Raw genomic sequence first — 23,537 nt, forward strand, 5'->3', positions numbered from 1 at the left:
ACTTTTAAAAGGAGCTTGCAGATTTCATATTTTCCTTTAGCTGCTGCTTCATGTAGAGGGGTAAATTTCCATAAGTCCGCCACATTGACAGAAGCTCCATGCCTCACTAAAAGCTCAGCTACCTCATAGTGTCCATAGGAACAGGCATTATGAAGGGGCACCAAGCCGCTAAAACAAAGACACATACATATTACTTTAAAGTTCTAAAACAAATTCTTGAGTTAAAATGATTTTTATAATATAAATACTGCTCTTATGGCACTGACTATACTGAATATTGGATCAAAAAGAAATAAATCCTTTTTTTGGTTTTTAAGATGAAGCATTTATTTATTTCTAAACAAGAATGAATCATTTTTAAAATGTTTCTTTTCACAGAAGGACTTTTCTGTTTCTTGGGCATGGATATATATATACATCATGCAATCATTACCACTAAAATACATATAGAAATAGAGAATAAAACTCCATCAAAACTTTTAATTTAGATTTTCTCACTGGCAACGTAAAATTATATATTACAAAGTGATTTCCAGAATAATTAACAATCAGGTTTTATCATCTCGATTTTCTTCTTTTTGGGTTTATGAAAATTGCATGCTTACCTGTAAAATATACAATGTAACCATTATTTACTTAAAAGATACATGGTTCAACTCTACTTAGAAATTCTAAGTTCTATCTTTTGTTTTTGTTTCGTATTTTTAAATTTACACTGATTCTATAATGATTTCAACAGATAGATTTAAATATTAAGGTGCCAAAGAATGAAAACTCACATTCCAAGTGATTCAGAAAACTATTCACTAAGGAAAGTAATGATGCTAATTATAAATTTTAGTCAGAAGAGAGACTCTAGTAGCCTCAACTTATAAGCAAACTATTCTGGGATGACTAAGTTCTGATTAGAAAGCAACTGGCATTCTAAAAGCACAAAAAGATGCCCCATAAAAAAGAGTGCATCAAAAGGGTAAGTTTATATTGCACTTCAGACAGAACAAAAACAAGATATCAAGTGTCTTTTTATTTAGAGATCAGTGTAAAAAAGTGTTTTGTGATGAAATATGCTGGGTGCTAAAATAAGCAATAGAAACAAAAATTTGTTCCTCTCCAATGCAGCATAATATTTTGAAAGAGTCAGTGACATTGCTGTTGAATATTTATGTCTGATGTGTCCCTTTAAAAAGATAAACACATAATGATTAACTGAAGCCTAAATCATGTAGTTTAATTCTACAGCACTCTGCTGTGTAACTGCACAGGAGACGCTGGCTTATTTTGAGATTATGAAATTAACACACAATATGAAAATTCATTTCAGTCACATTCTCCTCTCACGTTTCTAATTTACTTCTATGGCTGCTTTAAGCTTTTTTCAGGAAAAGTTAAATAATTTATCAAACTAATAATAAAAATAAAGGATATTTTAAAATTAATAAAAATAAAATTGCTTCTTTAAATACTAATGACTCTGGGATGGATGGTTAAAGAAAGAGATTATACATTTTTAATACCAAAAAATAACAGATAAATAGCATACCACAAACTATATGAAAACATTCATAAAATGTAATAAAATACTAAATATAGGCATTAAGAAGAAGAAAGAAACTATTAAATACTGATAAGGAAAGATATTCAAGATACAACACTGGGTGAAAAAAATTACACTTCAAAGTAGACTACAGAATGACATCATCATCTGTGTTAAAAACCACTATGTTTTTCACATAGCTGAAAAATTACATATTAAAAATATTAATGCTCGTATTTCTAGGGGACAAGCTAATGGAATTTTTACTTTCTATACTGTACATTTCTGTTTTAACTTACAATTTAAGCAACAAAAAATGTATATTATTTTGAGACAGGGCCTAGCTAAAATGCAGAGGCTAGCCTCCTGCCACAATCTCCTAAGTAGTTGGGATTACAACTGTGCACTACCAGAACCAGCCTTTTTTTTTTCCTTTTGGTAGTACTGGGTTCAAACCCAGGGGTCCTTTACCACTTAGAGATCATATGAAAAATGATTAGCCCTTTAATTAATTAATTAATTAATTAATTAATTTTTAAAACTTTGAGACAGCATCTCACTAAATTGCAGAGATTGACTTTGAACTTGGGATCCTCCTGCTTCAGCCTCCTGAGTAGCTGGGATTACAGGTGTGCACCACCACATCTGGCTTCATATGAGTGTTTTTCAATGGAGATAAAGCTAAGACTTCATAATTTTTTTTTTTTTATGAAGAGAATAAATCCCAAATAGCTAAATTTTAACACATACCCTTTGTCTTTGGCATGGACATCGGCACCATGGTGTAGAAGGTACTCCACAACAGACACACGATTATAGCCTGCTGCAAAGTGTAAGGGTGTAGAATGGCGACCTTCTAGATCTCTGCAATTCACATTTTGAGGGCTGCAAAGTTGCTTTAATAGTGCGTACATAGAGATAAACACAAAAAGGTCATTAACATTTATTCATAGATTTTGCTGTAATAGATTGTAACATCTTGGATATGCTGTGATTTTATAATGAATATTTATTTCCAAAGATTAGATAATACAAATGACATTAAAACTGGCATTATGTTTTGCTTTATAGTGACTATGAATACTTCTAACTATGTACAGAGTAAATCAATCACTGTTAACATTCCTAGTCCAAATCCTAATCAATAAAACTCAAAGTAGGCATCTCTAAGTATAAGAAGTCTTCCCTTTTCATTTTTGTATGTCTTTCTTCCCTACAACTGCTTGTCTTAACATATCTGCTTCTAATAGAATGCTCTTAGCCATTCTCTGTTCAACTAAGAACTCTGGGTGACCGCAGAACCAAAGTTCCTGTCCCCTCTAACATTGATCAAGTAAGCAAAAGCTTACTGGAAATAATATTTTTCTGTTTGGGTCACTCACTTGGCCCTGATCCACTATAGCAAAGACATGCAGTCAACAATGGTTTCTTGAGTTGGGGGAGAATGTTTAACTCTACAAGTCAAACTGTAGTTTGGCCTTTCCAAGATGAACCTCCAAATCTCCTATCTCCTTTGAATGTCATTTCAGCACAATATAAATTATAGGCTCCATTATATTGGTTTCAAAGAGTAAGATGCAAAGAAAGAACAAAAGGCTATATCACCAGTGGTGATAGAAATCTATTTAAAAAATTGTTTGTTCTTTTTAGTTATACATGACAGTAGAATGTATTTTGACATATTATACAGTCATAATTTGGATCCCGTTCTTGTGGTTGTACATGATGTGGAGTTTCACTGGTTGTGTTATTCATATATGAATGTGAGAAAGTTATGTCCGATTCATTCTACCGTCTTTCCTATTCTCCTGTAATAATATTTCAATAATTTACAGCTTAAAAGAACAACAGATTCTTTCAGTGAGAGAACTGTCTGTAAAGCTTGCTTCCACTTCTGCCACTGCAACAAGCTATTAGTACATACAAACTAAGAACCTGAAAGATCTCTTTTTAGTGATATTGAGTACGGATGCTATGGTTTGAATGTGTCCCTCCAAAATTTGTGTTGAAACTTAATCTTCAACACAACAGTATCGAGAGGCGAGGGATTAGGCCATGGGTACTCCTCTCTCATGACTGGGATTAAGACTTTTTTATAAAAGAGGTTACACACAGTGCTCTCTCCTTTTTCCCCTTCTGCCATGTGAGGATACAGCATTTTGTTCCCTCCAAAGAATATGGCAACAAGGTGACACCTTGAAAGCAAAACACTGGCCCCATCCAGACACTAAACCTGATCATGCCTGGATCTTAGACTTCCCTGCCTCTAGATCTAAGAGAAATAAATTACCATTGCTTATAAATTACCTAGTCTATGATATTTCATTATAGAAGCACAAATGGACTAAACAAAGAAACATTCACAAGGGTAGGATAAAAACAAGGGCTTTCAGGTGGTACGATTTTTAGGAAGAAGTCTAGCTAGTGAAAGAGAGCTCATAAGCTCATCAACTCTAAATGGGAATTAAAATCTAAAGCCCCATTTAAAAAAAAATTGATCTGGTCAGGTCAAATATCTTGTCTTTAGCCACGTTAATAGATGAATAACAGTACCAATAAACAAAACCAAGTGAAAATGAATAAATTAATACATAAACTAAAAAGAAAAGCTGTAAAGATGGGTAGTAAGCACGTTCTATGGAGTCTTTTTAAAAAAATCTTTATTTTTTAGTTGTAGTTGGACACAATAGCTATATTCTATTTATTTATTTTTTTATGTGGTGCTGAGGATCGAATCCAGGGCCTCGCATGTGCTAGGCAAGTGCTCTACTGCTGAGCTGCAACCCTAGCTCTCTATGGAGTCTTATACAACTGAAACTGCTTTCTGATATTGCTGCTCCCCAACCCCCACCACCATTTTAACATTCTAAATGCTTATTATTACTTTTACAGAAAATACTGAAAATTAGGAATGAGGCAGGTAATGAAACACACACACACATAAATGCCCATCCTGCTTATTAAATACTTGCTTTTTGAATATTTAAGTTCCTTTTTTCCATTCCATTTCATTTATTTTTGAATGCCAAAGCAATTTTATATTCTTCTTACTTTTCATCACAATTTCAACTACTTTACTCAGCAGACAGCCTTTTCTCCTAATACTTCTAATACTTCCTAAAGCCTCTTGGGAAAGCAATTTACCAGACCTAATACTCATTTAATTTGTGCTTTGTTTCCTTTTGACATTTGCACTCCACTGACAAAATTAACTTTGGCCTTCACTGTGAATGTGCTGTTGAGGCAACTTGAAAGTTATAGTATATATTTGCTTGTTACATACAAAACACATGAAATTAACATGGAAACAAAAATAAAGCCATAATTCTTGTTTTGCTAACTTTATCCCTAAACGAATAATCACAGATGGCAATTAGGTCTTCTTTATTAAAGAAAAACATATTCAATATTAGAATTTCATATTTGAAAAAGTTTAGTCTATAATCTTTTTTTCTATAATACAAATAAAGAGTGATAAAATTTTGAAAACTCTTCTTGTGCATATAAACAATGCCTAATGATTAAGGGACCATAAGAATGCCTTCTTAAAACAAATATGAGAGTCTCTGGAAAAATACTGAGAAACATAATTTAAAACATTATCCTACTAATGCCTTCATTTAAACTGGTTTACCTATTTGTGAATATGATCTAAAATAACAGCACTTTAATTAATATAAGTGAAAATGAACAGCTTTCATGCAACCTGAAGAAAAATGATTAAAAAGTATGCTTATCTTTTCTTTTGCTGCTACATGGTACTTGCTGGGAAATCCTTGGTAGGTTTGTTTTGTTTCCCATCAAACAAAAATGTCAAGACTTCTCCTATCTATGAATATATTCTAACTATCAATGTTTTTAATTGCTCAGATTTGAGTAATTTTACTAAGAAGCTTAAAAATGAACTGGATAGCAAAGTTCAACAGTGCTGCCCCAGACATTAAAGGCACTTACTTACCTTCACAGTTTCCAAGTCACCAGCCTTTGATGCCTCTAAGAGCCGATAATCAACATCAGAAGTGCGTATAGGTGTACTCTCTAAATAAAAGAAAGGTTACTATTGATCTTGGGGAATTAAAGACCAGTTAATGAGGGGAAACAATTTGATAAACAGAAAGAGATTAGGGGGTTGGAAGTTTCTAAGATGTAATCAAAGGTTTTTTTCCCAATTTTTCAGATAAGAAATAAATGCTTTCTTACTTCAATCTAGGTATCACCCTAAGCCAAATTTAAATAACTTCTAATGCACACAAATAATTTTCTATCCCTACTATCCTATCCTATCCCTCCAATTTTCTGGCCAAAGATTTAACAAAAGGGAGTGAAGTGAGAAAGCCTAGGACAAGAGATCAAAAATACATCTTTATGATACATTGGTTTTACAAAGTGTTGCAGCAAAACTTTGTCCTGGATTTGTTATGTAAACCTAGGGAAGCCATTTATTTGACTTTTACTACTTAGTTTAATTTTTCTTTTTAGTTTTAATGTCTTCAATATAAAACAGAAGCATTACATAGGAAATTGGAATGATCTTATGCCGCAGTCCGGCTGGGCAAAATAACCGGGAGGTGACAAGCAACTTGAAGGTTGAAGCGGGAACTGCTTTATTGCGGACAACAGCGGTATATATACCTAACTGATTACACACAGCTTGACTCAATTAGCATAATCCAGTTACAGCAATCAGCCAATGAGGAATCCCTACCATCTTAATGGCTCCGTGGTGTTGCCTCACAAACCACTCCTCCTGGCAAACTGCCAGGCGCCATCTTGACTTGATTTGTGGTCCCCAACAATCTTATAAAGTATCATCAATGAATAAAAAAGTCCTACTATATACATTTGTTTAATTCACATTTATTGAATGGTTTCAAAGATATGCAATTAAAAATGTCTGTATACTTGGAAGGTATGATACCAATACTAAATAGAATATCATTAAGCTTGACTGCTAAGTCTAAAGACTGACAAATGATGTATTTTGATTAATTCAATATAAACAAACTAAAAATCCTTTTCACATTGACCCAAACAAAATAGGCTTTTAAAGCAAACAATTTATAATTTATCATCCAAAATATGTTTATGGGCATTAAATATGGCTTTCATAATGCTCACGTACACATTAACACAAAAGCACTAAGCTCCAGGAGACTAGGATTTTAGACAGGGCTCTAGTGTATAACTTTGAACAAATCACAGAGTAGTTTAATTTTTGCACTTAAAAAGTAAGAGTTGATTTCCCTCAGAGTCGCTTTCAGATTTAAGATTGTATCATCTTATGATCAGAGACACCTTTTTGAGTCCACTTTCCAAGTGGGAAGATCAAGTGATGCCATGAAAAGATTTCTGATTTCAGAAGAAATACTTTAGTTCTTCTAAAGTGCTTTGGTTCCGGAGACAGACTTTTATAGAATAAGTTATAAAAATTCTTCAATGGAAGATAAACTATTTGATCATATTTATAATGCTTAGTAGATAAAATACTAAGATTAAAGAGTGGAAAGAAAAGTGTGCTTCATATAATGAAATACATTTTGAATTGTTCTTCTTTTTAACTAACATTTGTCAGTGTGTGGAACTGACAAACAATCTTCTTTTCACATAGAGAACAATTCAGAAAGCATTTGCTGAGTTGATTTCCTTGCTATTTTAATGCTGCAGTCAATGTGTATGTCAAACTTCAACTCTCCTTTGGCTGGTCTTATTCTGTTCTTGTCTGTCTCATCTTCTTCCATTCTCTGTGTGGGTATTACTACATTTATAGGTAAGAATGTCGCTGTATGTATAGAATGTCTTTATGACAGTGATTAACAGATGATAAAACTCACTAAAACATCCTTTAGATATCTGTAGGTAATATTTTTAGCTTATTATTTGAACAAACAAAAGAGGGATGATTTGTTTATGTACACAGAATTAGAACTTGGGATATTTTTAGGTTTTATAATTTGAGAGATACTATTAATATGGCTGAATTCTAAGAACAATTTGATATTCACACATGTACCATGATGGAGACTGACTAGTAAAGGTTGTAATTTTCCCATCAAACAAAATGTTTTATACACATATATAAAGGCTTCTGAGAACTGTGAGAAAGGTAACTTAGTCTTGGTCAAAGAACAGAAAGTAAAGAAGATAAAGATACTGATTAATTACTATACTAACTGTAGATCTCTGCATCTGGTAAAAATCTTCTATTGGCTTAGAACAGCCTCATTTTTAGAAACAGTGTGAACAAAGTATTAACTGGAAGGAACTTTATATAAAGTTATGTACAATTAAAAGAAGTGATATAAAAATAAAAATGGAAATCAGGCAAAAGAGGAGTAGCTTACATAGTAAGTACTGTGTTAGTAAAGTCCTTTATAAGTACAATGGCTTCTGTATTAAATATATTACCTATAGTCAGAGACTGGAGATGGGCTTCTACTTTTCTCCTAGTCATTCTCACCAGAATTTTTAAATCTTCCAGAGGCTAGAAGCCTTTTTGCTATTTTAATATAATCTCTTATTGCCTGGTTCTTTATTTAGTATTAGATCACTGAACTAGCAACAAGTTTTAGTGGCTTATTTCAATATACCACTGAAAATGTGAACTTCAAGGTTTAAATTTAGTTACCCTAAGTCCCTAAATCCTTACCTGTGGAAATAATTAGAGGACAGTAATGGTTATTCCACACTGGGATAAAAAAAAGTCAGAATAACTCAGAATAAAATATAGCTTAAATGCACTGTCCAGAAGAACTGTCTTTGTAAGTAATGTTTTGTTTTTTTTTTAAATGTTTTTAGTTGCAGATGGACACTAATACATTTTATTTATTTATTTTTATTTGGTGCTGAGGATTGAACTCATTGCCTCACAAGTGCTCTACTACTGATCACTGAGCTACAAACTCAGCCCCAATATAGTATTTTTTATCTGCCCTATCTAATATGGTTGGCACTAGACATGTGTAACTTTTACCTGAAATGTGGCCAGTGGTGATTCATGAATTTTCAATTTTACTTAAATCTTTTTTTTTTTTTAATTAATTTTGGTGGTACTAAGGACCGAACCCAAGGTCTTCTGCATGCAAGGGTAGTGCTCTCCCACTGAGCTAAAGCCCAGCCCTAATTTTGATTTTAATTAATTTAAATGAAGTTATAGGTAGCTACAGGCAAACTATAGGGACAGAGCTGGTCTGGAGAAAACAGCCAAATCTTCTGAAATGAACTTTTAAAATGCTAATTCATAGAAAACTACCTATTTTGTTTTCTTTACTCTGACATTAATTTGGATACTGTCCAAATTTACAGTGAAAGCTTTATTTATGTAAACTGGCAACTACAAAGTTAAAATCTAAAAGTATAGGTTTTTAAAATAGATTTCAACTCTGGTATTAGCAAGCATATTAAAACGAACCTTTAAAATATTATCCACAACATAACCTCAACAACTTAATATATATCTTATATGACTAATACATTCTTTTAGGAGTCATTGTAAATATAACCTGGAATTGGATTAATAAACGTAAGCAAAATTAAAAATTTCAGTTGGTGCATGGTTCAGTCTATTAACACATAAATAACTGGTATAAATATTAGTTTAAGGGGCTGGGGATGTGGCTCAATCGGTAGCGTGCTCGCCTGGCATGCGTGCGGCCCGGGTTCGATCCTCAGCACCACATACAAAAACAAAGATGTTGTGTCCGCCGAAAACTAATAAAATAAAATAAAATAAAATTCTCTCTCTCTCTCACTCTCTCTCTTAAAAAAAAAAATTAGTTTAAAAAATTATATCTTCTTCCAAATATAAAACAGTACCCATTAAAAAAAAAAAAAAAAACCCTCTTAAACGGCACTATTTCACTGCATACTCTAATATTGGCATTACCTTTTTAGAGCAATAAAGATTACAAAAATTCAATGAAAAAGTTCTGCCATGTCTAAAATTAACCATCTAATGACTTATATGTCTAATCTTACAAATCAATTTTAAAGCACAATTATCAAAATTGTAAAACATCTCATCTATGATTTAGTGTTTAATGTTATCATTCACAAGAAGGCATTTATTCTAACTGCATTTATTGAGGAGACATTTAATATTTTTGCTTTGCTTTTGTGATACAGGGGGCGGAACCTAGGGCCTTGCACATGGTAGGCAAACACTCTACTACAGAGCTACATTTAAAAACATTATATAATCAAATCTGCTTGATTTATTCAAATCTTTCTTCCCCATTTTGTTGACTGTCTCTACAAACTATTTACAGTATTAGGAATTTTGATGCAATAGTTGTCAGCTTGCCTGACATAAGGTTAAAATTTATAGGAATTAACTGAAAATTCAGTGCTAAATGATTCTCATAAAAAGTATAGGGGAAAAATGTAGAATATTTTAATAAAAATCACAATTTTTATACAATTAGTGGAACTTGCACAGAAGGCAGAAATATGTCCTAGTTAAGAGTGACATCTTTCTTAAGCAAATAATTCAGTGATCTGTGGAAACAGGAAATAAGTCTTGGTCAAATAGTTCAAGCTTGAAATCCAATAATGGAGAATTTTATTCCTTCAGTGAGATCATTTTGATGGTGAAGATGTCTTAGATTGGTATTTTTTCATTATCTAAAGATAATCATCTAAGACTGAAATAGAATGGTTGTCATGAGGAAAGACAATCTGAATCAATAGTTTTCAAAGCATTAAACAATTATTTCATGAGGCTATTTAGCTCTGAGTTAGAACACATCCACCATGATCTCCATTTCTCTGTCTTGGAAGGTTGTGTATCTCAGGATGTAGCAGTGATTCTCTACTGGGTTGTACTTCTTGGGGGCCCATTAAAAATTTGTGGGGGCAATTTTTGTTTTCTACTATAGTCGTGACCAAATTATTACACAATAATTTTAAATTATTTAATTGTAATTGTAATTTTCTTCCTTATAGTAACGGTATTGTATATAGATTTTAGGGAAGATATTTGTAGAGATATGTGTGTATATTATCTTTGAATTTCATTTCTGGAAAGTAAAGAGGATGTCATAAAATATTCACTAGAAAGGGGACATTGTGCCTCACAGAGTTTAAGAGCTATTGGACTACAGGTAAAAAAGAGTAACCAGGACTTCTGCCTGCTAGTCTGTAGTGTTTTCCATTTTACTCTTCTAGCTTATGTGATTCTATAAGATATACAATCCACAAAGTTAAGGATGCGAAGGAGGGGTCAATTATACTAACTTTCTTTTGTATTTAGTTCACAATTTTTCAGTAGGCTAAAATTTTTTCTGTGCTATTTCCTTTAATGTGGGGACTTAAGAAGCTAGTGCCTGCTTTTGTATCCATTTTATGTTTGATCTCCCTCAATAAACTAAATAATTAAACTATCTCACTGTAGTAAGCATTTACTGTGATTTTTAGCAAGATTTTATAATTATATTTAAATTGAGGGAAAGGATAATTTCATAATAGTGTAATTGAAGCTAAAAGTGATAGAAAGTAGATCAGAATATTACACATGAGAATAATTAATTAAAGGTCATTATCACAAGAATGAATTTTAATTTTCTCTATTTGATAGATTTTAGAACTACCATAATTCCATACTGTTTATATAAATTTTAAGTCACCTTCGATCATATCACCCATGAGTCAAGGTTTTAATTTTAAATTGAAAAAAATTTAAAAGTATGTTTGCATCTTTCTCATGATATCTACCTCATCCTACGAAGACTGAGAGACAGGAAATGTCACAGAGTAAACTACAAGTTGGGAAAGGCATGGGGGAAAAAATTCAGGCCAAGAAAATGTTCTAAGGAGATACTTTTTAAAACATTTGGTATAAAGTTTGAGCAGGACACTGTTTATTTTAACTCACCACTTAGAATCTGCTGCACTGCTTCATTTCCCATTTGTGCTGCTGTAAAGCCTTGTAAGGAGATGATGGAGGGATCAGAACCATAACTCAGCAGGAGGCGGCAGGTTTGCAGGTGACCAGCTAGGGCAGCTCTATGCAAAGCAGTCTGACCCAGGGTATCCAGTGCATTCATCTGAAAAATCATTGGGTGAGCACATGAAATTGAACATCTTTTTATACCTTAGCAAGTAAATTCTATCAACTATGAAAAAAAGGTTTTTTTGAAAAAAGTCATGGATATTAACATCTGCTCACTGGTTCTAAAGAAATATCATCTTCTGACAACACAGACTTCCCTTCTTTCCCTGAATGACCATTTTCCTGTCTACTTTCAACTTTCTCTTTTTTTTTTAAACTATTTTTTTTGCATAGTATATTTTTTTTTATTATTAGTTGTTCAAAACATTACATAGCTCTTGACGTATCATATTTCATACATTTGATTCAAGTGGGTTATGAACTCCCATTTTTTCCCAGTATACAGATTGCAGAATCACATCAGTTACACATCCACGTTTTTACATACTGCCATACTAGTGTCTGTTGTATTCTGCTGCCTTTCCTAACCTCTACTATCCCCCCTCCCCTCCCCTTCCCTCCCTATTTTTTAATATAGGCATCCAGTNAAAAAAAAAAAAAAAAAAAAAAAAAACAACAGCCAAACTAAAATTTCTCTATGAATATTTCTTTTGTTACTTCTTCATCATAGGAGAAAAACCATAAAATTGCAAACGTTCTAGTCTAATACTTTCCTCAAAATTAGGTAAGAAACACACTATTCAATTCCAGTAATGAAAACTTAAAATCCAGCTTGTTAAATCATAGGAATATCGCTTGAGAGTTATTCCTCTAAAATAAAGCTTTTAAGAAAGCAGAGATCTCAAATGACCCTTTCAGATAAAGTTGAACCCTTCAGTACACCATTTGAAAACATTCCCGATTTATTCCTATGCCATTTCTTTTCTATCACTGTTTCATCAAAATCTGATAGACCTGATATATTCCAACTTTATTAGACTATACTGGATCCCCATTTTATAATGGTGCTCATTTCCTGTAATCACTGCTAAAATTTACCTTTGATTAGAATGATCCTCAAAAATACCTTAGCAATGTAGATTCTCTATAAATCCAATACCAGCCAGTTTTACCTCCAGTGTCTGAGAAGATTAACTGCAGAGGAGATGAACTACATATAGTATCTTTAAACACTAAAAACACACTTTATGTAAGGAGAATCTCTCTTTATATATATGTATTACAGAGATGAGTAAGTGCAATATGGAAATCAGCATTCATGTCCCATCTTTCACACAGTATGGAGAGTTTCATGTCTTCTCAATGAATTATAATAATAAACCTACCATAACAGTGTACAAATGGTTATTACAATTAATTTACAGAAGAAACCCTTTAGATTTAGCTAGAAAATTCCATTTGAGAACAAGAGAAAGAAGATGTTAGATTAGAGGAAGGGTTCACTCTCCAGCTGTTCCACAGCTTGAGATTCAAGCAGCAAGAGTACTGTTTCTCAGCAAGGTAGGTGACTGAGGGAATTCACTTAAATTCAGCACTAGACAATAAAATAATCAGAGACACAGAAACTCAGAACCTTGGCATATAGAACAAGAAAGAATACATTAGAGACACGCCAGCATGAGCACCACCAGCACACTGCAGAGGGGAGAGGTAACACAGGCAGAAAGAGAAAAGAGCTGTGACTAAATTTGGCATGGGAGAACTTGTGGGACAGAGAGGGAGACTGATCTTAACAGACTAGTGGAGCAAGCTGAGAAGCAAAAGTGATCAGAATCTTTTGTTGATGAGTGGAGTGGTTGTGAGAAACATTTGCAAGTGGTTACACAGCAGTTTGTCATTTGCCACCCATTCTGCCATGAGGTCCAGAGTGAGCCTGGACCAGCACAACTGAAAACAGGAACAGAGGATTATGCCCAGGGCAATCCAGGCCAGGGATACTGAGGATGGAGAGGCTCCAATTTCTTTTGTTGCTGGCAGCATGGGCAAGCAGCTAGGAAGAGGCCACAAACCAGTCAGACAGGTGCTCTGATCCTGGGAAATCTATACACACAGCAGTGGAATAAGTGAGAACTGTGGAAAGTTAGATCCACTATAAAAGTGGAATTTTCCAAAGGGCCCTGAGACCCATAGGTCCAACAGAGATCAGCATCTGTCCAGCAAGAGGGGTTGTGTAATTAACCTCAAATATCTCCCAGAAAGGTCAAAAGGACAGTCAGGAGTAAATCCAAGCCCCTGGTTTAGAATTCTGCATCAGCTCCATTTGGAGAGTACATTCTGTAAGACAGGAAGCTGAGAACTACTACAACCAGCTTTGGATCCAGGCCACACCACCTAGCAGCTTGGGGAAAAACATAAAGAGGTCGAATTTAACAACCCCCAGTCCTTGATCTGAGGGGTTCAGAGCACAAAAATATAAAATACAAAGAATGGCTTAAGAGCATCCATCCTTTCCAACAGTTTTGACCACTCCAGAAGAAACAAGCCCTTCCATTTATCATTAAAAATATTTTCCTCCAATTTTTACTTTTATTTCTTCTATTCTGTATTTATGTATATAAATGTTTTCACTATGCTGAGAATTTAAGATACATACATGTAATTTTTCTTTAATTTTAATTTTTTTAAAAAATTCACCTGTTTGCTATTTAGCCTTGTTTTGATTCTGGAGGGGTAAAATTTTATGTGGGTTTATTTTGGTTTGATTTGTTTGTTCTTATCTTTGGTTTTTGTTCTTATTATTCCTTCTTCACTTTCTTTCCCATTAATAGGCAAAACCTCTTATTCCCTCTTCCTTTCTTATTTTATTACTTTCAGTATTTTTTATTCCTCCTTCTTTATAACCATCACCTACTACACTTATTCTGTTTTCCCTTTGTTCACTTTTTAAATACATCAAGCTTTCTCTTGCCTTTCTACCATATTATTTCTTCACTTAAAGAACTATAATTTTATTATCTGTTAGAACTATTTAGTTTCTATAATTTCTACCCCCCACTATTAATGTTGTTGTGGTTATTAATAAGGTGTATGACACAGATGACACTTGTTGTTTAATGTTAGATCTAGTACAATTGTCTATTGTTGGTGCTGATGTTAAATGCTGACCCCATCATCTCTCTTTATGTGACAATTAGATTTGTAGACATTAGAGTAGACACCAGACATTTAAAGCTGCATAACTGGTTGCTTGTATTGCTATTACATGTTCCCCCTTCCTTTATGAGGTGCTGGGAGCGACTGGAATACTACAAGATCACTGGGTTCAGATCCTGCTGCTAAGCTACACCCACAACTCAGCCAGATGACAGTGAACCTAACTCCATGCATGAAATAGTCACACTTGGGCTCAACAATATTTCAATACATAGGAGAGATATCTCACCATCATGCATATCCATAAGACAATAATTAAAAAAACTATAATAGGAGAAAGATCAGTAGAGTAGAGGGAAGGAAATGGGAGAAGGAGGAGGGGAGAAAGGAAGTACTTTAGACTGAATTAGAAAAAATTATATTCGATGCTTTTATGTCAAATGAATACTAATGTTATTTATAACTAAAAAGAACAACAATAAATACACAAAAACTTGGATATAAATAAAACCTGGCTGAGAGGAGAGAAGAGGGAAGGCAAAAGGATGGTACATGAAAGGAGACTGAGCAACTTATGTTCTGTGCATGTATGAATCCTACTATTATGTATAATTATGACTGACCAGTAAAAAAGTTAAAAGAGACAAAGCCCCAAACAAATGACCGGCCCCCAAGAAGGATCAGCTACTGGGTGACCCCAGATCTCGCTCCTGTATATCTACTCACACAGCAAAAACAGAAGTCCCAAGAGGACTTGGGGAACTCATAGTATGGTAGCAACTCTCCAAGACTGAATTAAATCAGCAGTTCTATAGCAGTAGACTAAGTGGCACTGGAGGTTGAAATTAACACTGAGTCTATGTGGTAAAGCTAAAAGATACTAACAATACAGGATTACTACAAACCATACCAAAGGATACATGTAGATACACACCAAAAAGATACTGCATAAAAGAGGAATGATATTAATAGCCACACAAGTGTAAGACCTCTGAAAACATGAGGAAACAGGCAAACAAGTCTTCCCTGTGAACTTAAAATCTACCACCAAAGGAATCCAGATATGGAAGTGAATAAAATTCCAGAGAAAAACTATTTAAAAAAAAACTGATTGTTAAAATATTCAATAAGCTAAAACAAGCTCTAAGGAACAAAAAGAGCAAATATAGGAAGTGAAAGACTATTAATAAAGAAATACACACTGAAAAGAAACTAATTAGAACTCCTGGAAATGAAATAACACAATAAATCAAATAAAAAATTCACTTGAAAATATCACTACATAGAAAATAGAACTTTAGGCCTTGGAGACAGAACTTCAGGCCCTGAAGAGAGGGTATATGAATGTGCATACTAAGCATTCAATAAAGAAAAAAAAAAACAATAAAAATAGTAATAACAGGCAATAATTAGAATATACAAGAACTCTGGGACAATATCAAGAGACCAAATTTAATAGCCAACAGGATAGAAGAGAGGAAGGAGATATAAGCTAATGGCATTATGAACCTTTTCAGTAAATAGTAGAAAAAGTTCCAAACCTTAGAAATGAGATGGACATCTATATACAGAATCCTAAATAGACAAGATCAAAAAGAAACCTCTTCAAGACACACTGTAATCAAAGTGACTAACAGAAAATAAGGAAAGAATAACAAAAGCTGCAAGAGAAAAATGTCATGTCACATTTACAAATAAACCAGTAAGGCTCACTCCTGACTTCTCAACTCACATGAGAAGAGGGCTTGGAATGAGATATTCTGAGTTCTAAAAGAAAACAATTGCCAATCAAGAATGCTATATCCAGCAAAGCTATTTTTCAGAATTCAGGAAGAAATAAAATCTTAAGGAGAAATTAAAAGAATTCATGACCATTAAGCCAGCACTACAAAAAATACTTCAGATATACACAGAATACTCAAAAAAAAAACTGCTATGGCTCCCAAATGGATGAAAGATCTCCAGAAGAATAATCACCTAAATGAAAATTAAGAAGGAACTGAAAATAGCAAACAAACCAAAATGGCAGGAAATAATAACTGTTGTCCATAACAACAATGGATGTAAATGCCCTAACCTCTCCAAATAAAAGAAATTGGCAGAATGGATTTAAAAACAAGAACCTACTATATGTGGTTTGCAAGAGACTCATCTCCTAGGTAAAGATACATATACAGGCTAAAAGTAAAACGACAGAAAAAACATTCCATGCAAATGAAGTCTAAAAACAAACAGTAGTAGCTATTCTCATATGACATAAAATATCAAAAAAAATAATCAGGATAAAGAAAGTCACTACATATTGGTAAAGGAAATAATGTGACAAGAAAATATAATGATAATACTTATGTCCCAAAGGTAGATGTAATTAGTTGCATTTCAAAAATACTTCTAGTGAGTGCAGTGGTACACACACCTATAATCCCAAGCAACATGGAAGGCTCAGTATCACAAGTTTGAGTCCAGCCTCAGAAACATAGCAAGGCCCTATTCTACTTAGGGAGATCCTGTCTCAAAATAAAAAATAAAATGTGTTGGTGATGTAGCTCAGTGGTAAAGTGATCCTGGGTTCCCCTGAGGGGGGGAGACAAAACAGAAAATTTCTAGACATTTAATCCCCAATAGGCCCAAATACAATAGATAATACTGAGCAATTTTAACATATTTCTTTCACCAAAAGACAGGTCATCTAAACACCTGACATAAATAAATAAAATCAAAGATACTTCTGACATAAATAATACTATAAATTAAAGGGACCTAGCATACATCTACAGAATATTTCACCCCAAAACACCTTAAATCACTTTCTTTTCAGCAGCTCATGGTATCTTTTCCCAAACAGGTCATATTGTTGGTCACAATGTAAATCTTAGCAAAAACAAAGAAATAATTAAAATCTTATCAGAACATAACAGAATGAAATTAGAAATCAACAGAAGAAAAAATACAGAAACCACATAAACACATGGAATTGAACAATATAGTTAAATGAGGAATGGATCATAGAAGAAATGAAAGCAGAAATCAAGAATTTGATTCTTAAAAACAAATGAGAACAGAGGTACAACATATCAAATTCTCTGGGATAATATGAAGGCTGTTCTAATTCCAAAATAAGAAAAAGACAGGAAAGAAGATCAGAGCTAAAAATTAGTGAAATTTGGAATAAAAAAAAAATACAATGGATCAGTGCAACCAAGTTAGTTCTTCAGGAAAAAGCAACAACAATAAAACCCCACCAAGATTTTAAACTCTTTGCCAAATTAACCAAAAGAAAGAGGAGACCAAAATCAACTCAATTATAAACGAAAAAGATATATCACTACAGACATTTCTGAAATCCAGATGATTACTAGAACTATTTTGAAAATGCAAATATCAATAAACTGAAAAATCAAGAAGACACTGACAAATTTCTAGACACATATGATATGACCCAATTGAACCACAAAGATACAGAAAACCTAAACAAACCAATATCAAGCAATGAGATTGAAGCAGAAATTAAGTCTTCCTACAAACAAAAGACCAGGACAGGATGGATTCTCAGTTATTCTTTAAAGTTATTATTCTTCCTCAAATTATTCCATGAAACAGAAGGGGAGGAAACATTCCCAAATTCATTCTATGAAGCTAGTATAACCCTGATACCAAAATTATATGAAGACAAATGAAGAAAAGGAAACTGAAGAGCAATATTCCTGATGAATACCAACACAAAAATTCTTTAAAAAAATATTAGCAAACTGTATTTAAAAACACATCAAGAGGACAGTACACCATAATTGAGTAGGTTTCATCTCAAGGATTCAAGGTTAGCTGAACATACAGAAATCAATAAATATAATTCACCACATAAATAAAATTAAAGACAAGAATCAAATGACCATCTCAATAGATGCAGAAAAGGCTTTTGATGAAATTCAGCACCCATTCATGTTAAATATGCTAGAGAAACTAGGGATAAAAGAAGCTTACTTTAACATTATAAAGGCTTTATATAACAAATCCAAAGCCAACAACATACTGAATGGAGAAAAACTAAAATCATTTCCTTTAAAATCAGGAACGAAATAAAGATATCTGCTCTCACTACTCCTAATCAATATAGTTCTTAAAACTTCAGCCAGAGTAATCAGGTAAGAGAAAGAAATTAAAGGGTTACAAATAGGAAAATAAGTCATCAAATTACCTCTGTTCACTGATGACATCATTCTATATCCAGAAGACCCCGAAAAACTTCACCAGAAGACTTCTAGAGCTAATAAATTCAGCAAAGTAGCAGGATATAAGATTAACAATAAAAAAATCAATTGCTTTTCTATACTACAATAATCAATCTTCTGAGACAGAAATCAGGAAAACTACCCCATTCACAATAATCTCAACAAAACAAATACTTGGAAATAAATCTAACCATGGAGATGAATGATCTCTATAATGAAAACTATAGAACACTGAAGAAACTGAAGACCTTGGAAGATGAAAGAACTCTGATATTTTTGGATAGGCAGAATTAATATTACTCAAATGCAATTCTCTTTAAAATACCAAAAATGTTCTTCACAGAATAGAAAAAAACAGTCCTGGAATACATTTGGAAGAATAAAAGACCCAGCCAGAAGAGCAAAATGAGCAAGAAGACACTGGAGATATTAAAAAACCTGATTTCAAATTATACTAAAAAGCTATTGTAGCAAAACCAATACTGTATTAGCATCAAAATAGGCATGAAGACCAATAGAATGGAATAGAAGACACAGAGACAAATTCACATAACTACAACCATCTGACACTTGACAAAGTTGCAAAAAATAGGTTGGAGAAAAGACAGCCTTTTATAACAAATGGTGCTAGGAAACTGGGCAGCTATACGTAGAAGAATAAAATCAGATCCCTATCTTACAGCCTGCACAAAGGTCAAATCAAAATGGATCAAAGACTTAGGAATTAGGCCAGAAACTGTGCAAATGCTAGAAGAAAACAGAGTTGACACTATATCATATAGGTGTAGACACCAACTTCTTCAATAAGATCCTCAATGCTCAAGAAATAAAACAAAGAATCAATAAGTGGAACAGCATTAAATTAAAATTTCTGCACAGCAAAGGTATGAAGAAAGGGCATAGAGAACAAGAAAAAATCTTTGCCTGCAACTTCTTCAACAGGGCATTAACATTCACAATACATAAAGAACTCAAAGAACACTAAAACAATGTCAAAACAAAACAAAACCTAATAATCAACCCAATCAATAAATAAACAAAGAACCAAACAGATATTTCTCATTTCTCAAAAGAAGAAATATAAGTGGACAACAAATATGTACAAAATGTTCAACATCCCAGGCAATCAGGGAAATGCAAATCAAAATTACAATGAAATTCTCTATCACTCCAGTTAAAATGGCAACCATCAAGAATAGAAATAATAACATATGCTGGCAGGGATGTGGGGGAGAGGTAACAGATCAGTATAAAATGAAATTCTTTGTTTCAATAAATGTGTATTTTTTTAATTAAGAAAGGATATTCTCTCAAACTCTAGGAAGTATCAGCAATAAAAGCGTATGGGAGTGTTTTATCAGACAGTAAAGCTGAAGCAATACAAGAAGTCATAGAAAACTATCAATGAGTAATGTAATCAAAGTACTCATTCTACAGAGACAAACAGAATACCAATACTAGAAAAAATTATCTATAATGTGTATGTTAAGAATGAATAATACTGGATAACAGACAAGGAAAAAAGATCTACAAAGGTTTTTTTTGGTTTTGTTTTGTTTTTGTCGAGGAAGAATTATTCTTCACTAGAAACAAATGTTATACATTTTTAGGTCCTACAATCTTTGGACTCCAAGCTTTTTCCTCTATGGGCAAAAGATGACTGGGGTGGTGGCTCTATATATCACCTTCATGCAGGAATATTCAATGTGAAAAAGAAAGTTTCACATACCTATTTTAAAAGAAAAGAAAACTATTCCTCCACAAAACTTTTCTTTATGTCCAGGACAGAAATATTTCCTACATGTACGCCTACAAAGTCATTAGCAAGGAAAATGAGACTACCATGCCCAGCCTCCTCTGTAGCAAATGGTCATCCACACTTGAACACACAATTCCACAGGAATTGGGAAGTTATGACAATTCCAAACAGCTGTGTATTTTTTACTGCCTGCAAGTTAAGAATGATTTGATATTTTCAAACAGCTATATGAGTATACAAATAAAATCCTTAAATTTGTCTTTTAGCTCACAAAACTTGAGAGATATTTGTTATATAGAATTCATAGAAAATGCTTGCTAACTCTTGTTCTATAAAAAAGAAGAGGGAAATTGATTACTAGACGGTAAGCCAATTACCTACTTGACCTTTAATTAATTCAAAATAAAAGAAACAACAATAATTTGTGTCCTGAATTCTGTCTTATATTTGGCTTTATTATCACCCTAATGCTCCTTCTTTGCTTATTTATTATTTTTTTTAGACAGTCATGGGATGTAGAAAAGCTGTAAAGAATGGCCATACTATTCTTTTCCATATATTCTGAAATGTTTCAAGGCATAGAAATGTAAAAATGTGCTTGCCTTCCAGAATAAGTAATACATTTGTTTTTTAGATGGCAGTAGAAACTATCTGCAATGTTAGTTTCTTCCCACCTCCAACTCTAACACTTCAGCCAGTAAGATTTATGCTGCTGCTGTGAGTTTCACATTTGGGGCCAATATATTTATTTTGTTGCAATTCTAGAGCATTATAAGGAATTTTAATAGTTTCAAGGAGGTTAAGTCTGAATTTCTACTATCTACTAGGTTACACAAATGGTAAATAATATTGATTCATTCTGTTGATGGGGGAAAATATAGGAGATTAAATGATCTGTGTGTGTCACCCAAAATAAATACCAGCAGCACTGAAAAGAAAGGTCCAAATGAAATATAGAATATGGACAATGAGCTGAATTATGCCACTGAAATAATATTTTTTGTTTTCCTGGCATTGACAATTCTGATCTTATACACTGATACCTTTCATTCAGGCAAAAATATTAGACATGACAATATGTTTTAAAATATTGTCTATGTTTAAGAATGAAATTTTAATTAAAAAACAAAACAAACTGGAATATGGTCTAGAAGTACACATATAATTAGGTGCCTACATGGTCAGTCAAGCTGAAGTAACCAAATAAATGAGATGGCCATTTGTAAGGATTCTTTTAAGAACTTTCAAACTGAATATGCACATTATATTACTCTCTTGTCCATTGTTTGTGTTTTCAACTTAAAACATATTTCACGTGTATTTGATACATATGAGCATTGATTTATCCTTCTTAAAGAGACATAATTTTAATTCTTTATACCTATTAGTTGGAACCACAAACATACTTACCCAGGAAATTTAGAACCATTTTTTTTGTTCAAGTCTTTTTTAGGCCCAAGTCTAATTTTCCCTATCATGATCTTTACCACAAGATATGACAAAGGATGTCACCAAAAATACTTAACACTCAGCACTAAAGAGATTATTTTCTTGAAGATACAAAACTGCCTCAAATAAGGAAAACTCTACAATTAAAGTTACAGCTCAGTTGTGGTAATTAAACATTTAGGATTGTCTTGTACTATATATTCAGAAGGTGTCAGAAGAATAACAGATGTCTGGCTGACAAAACACATTCCCCCCTTTTCTTATATCTGGAGATTTTATCTATTTCCATCTAGACAGCAAAAATGATTTTCATGAAGATGGATAATTGAGTGAAGTGATCCAAAATCACAACATCTGGCATGAAAAATATAGGTCACAAAAATCATAATTAAAAAAATGTCAAAACAATTCTGCATTTTACAAGGAAACTGACCAAGGGGAATTCCTCTTTCTTCTAACCAGTGTGAATAGCCAAGTTTCAAACACCTAACTTTGAGGCTATATTCATTTCTGTCTCCTAAACTTATAGTCATTTGATAATTAACCATGAACTATTCTTTAACTTCTTCTGTATTTAGGCATTTATTGTTAACATTATAGCTTTACTTTAAATGCCTCAATCTAAAAAGATTTCAAATAATTGGAGGATTGAAAACTATCTCTTATTCCTTTAACTAGAGTAACATCGTATTTTTCTTCCCTCAAACCAGAACAATTTAAAGTGAATGTGAGCATTAAAAAGTTAACAGACTGGGACTGTAGCTCAGTGGTAGAGCACCTGCCTAGCACATGTCAAGGCACTGAATTCAATTCTCAGCACTACATAAAAATAAAAGATCACAATAAAGGTACTATGATCATCTACAACTAAAAAAAATATTTAAAAAATGTTTAAAAGTAATAGGGATTAATACATCTACAGAAGAACAACACAAGATAGGAATCTGAAACAGGACAAATTCTGGTAGACAGAGATTAGAACCTAGGGAACAGACAGTAGGCATATTAAAATCTTCTTTTCTTGAAGATAAGAAAAACTATTTTCTTATCTTCTTTCCTTATGAAAACATATAGCTGATTTTGTTGAATATCACTGTTATAGTTTGGATGTTAAATGTCCTCCAAAGGACCATGTCTTAAAGGATTGGTCCTCAGGGTAGTGCTATTGGAAGGAAGTGGAATCTTCAAAAGGTAGGGTCTAGTGTAAGGTCTTCAGGTCATTGGGGATGTGCCTTTCAAGTGGATTATGAGATCTTTTTCTTCCTCCCTTTTCTTTCTGGGCCAAAAAGTAAGTGGTAAGTCAAAATTATCCTTGGTGGTATGTATATATATGGTTAAATCATCTTTTATAAGGAATGAAAGACACAAATGACCACAAATTTAATTCTGAGCTAGAACTCTGATAGTTATTAATATTTTATTTTAGAAGGATTTTAATCCTTTAATATATTGTGAACTCACTATTAAGATACTATTTTCTAAACCTTCAAAATTTATGAGGAATTTCAAAAGAAACAATTTTAAGTT

The 23,537-nt window shown here is 33.0% G+C and overlaps 1 protein-coding gene across 4 annotated transcripts in view; it reads right to left on the minus strand.

Annotated features, from left to right (window-relative positions):
* The window catches only part of Tnks (tankyrase), a 194,093-nt gene that overhangs the window by 39,657 nt on the left and 130,899 nt on the right, over positions 1 to 23,537 (minus strand). For all 4 annotated transcript variants that reach the window (XM_048791783.1, XM_015486022.2, XM_048791784.1 and 1 more), the window contains 4 exons: positions 11,403 to 11,574; positions 5,493 to 5,572; positions 2,285 to 2,430; positions 3 to 168 (listed from right to left, as the gene is read on the minus strand). In XM_048791783.1, the coding sequence (XP_048647740.1) occupies positions 3 to 168; positions 2,285 to 2,430; positions 5,493 to 5,572; positions 11,403 to 11,574 (564 nt within the window). The remainder of the gene's footprint in view (positions 1 to 2; positions 169 to 2,284; positions 2,431 to 5,492; positions 5,573 to 11,402; positions 11,575 to 23,537) is intronic.

This window comes from Marmota marmota, unplaced genomic scaffold, assembly GCF_001458135.2.
Source record: "Marmota marmota marmota unplaced genomic scaffold, marMar, whole genome shotgun sequence".
Taxonomy (NCBI): domain Eukaryota; kingdom Metazoa; phylum Chordata; class Mammalia; order Rodentia; family Sciuridae; genus Marmota; species Marmota marmota.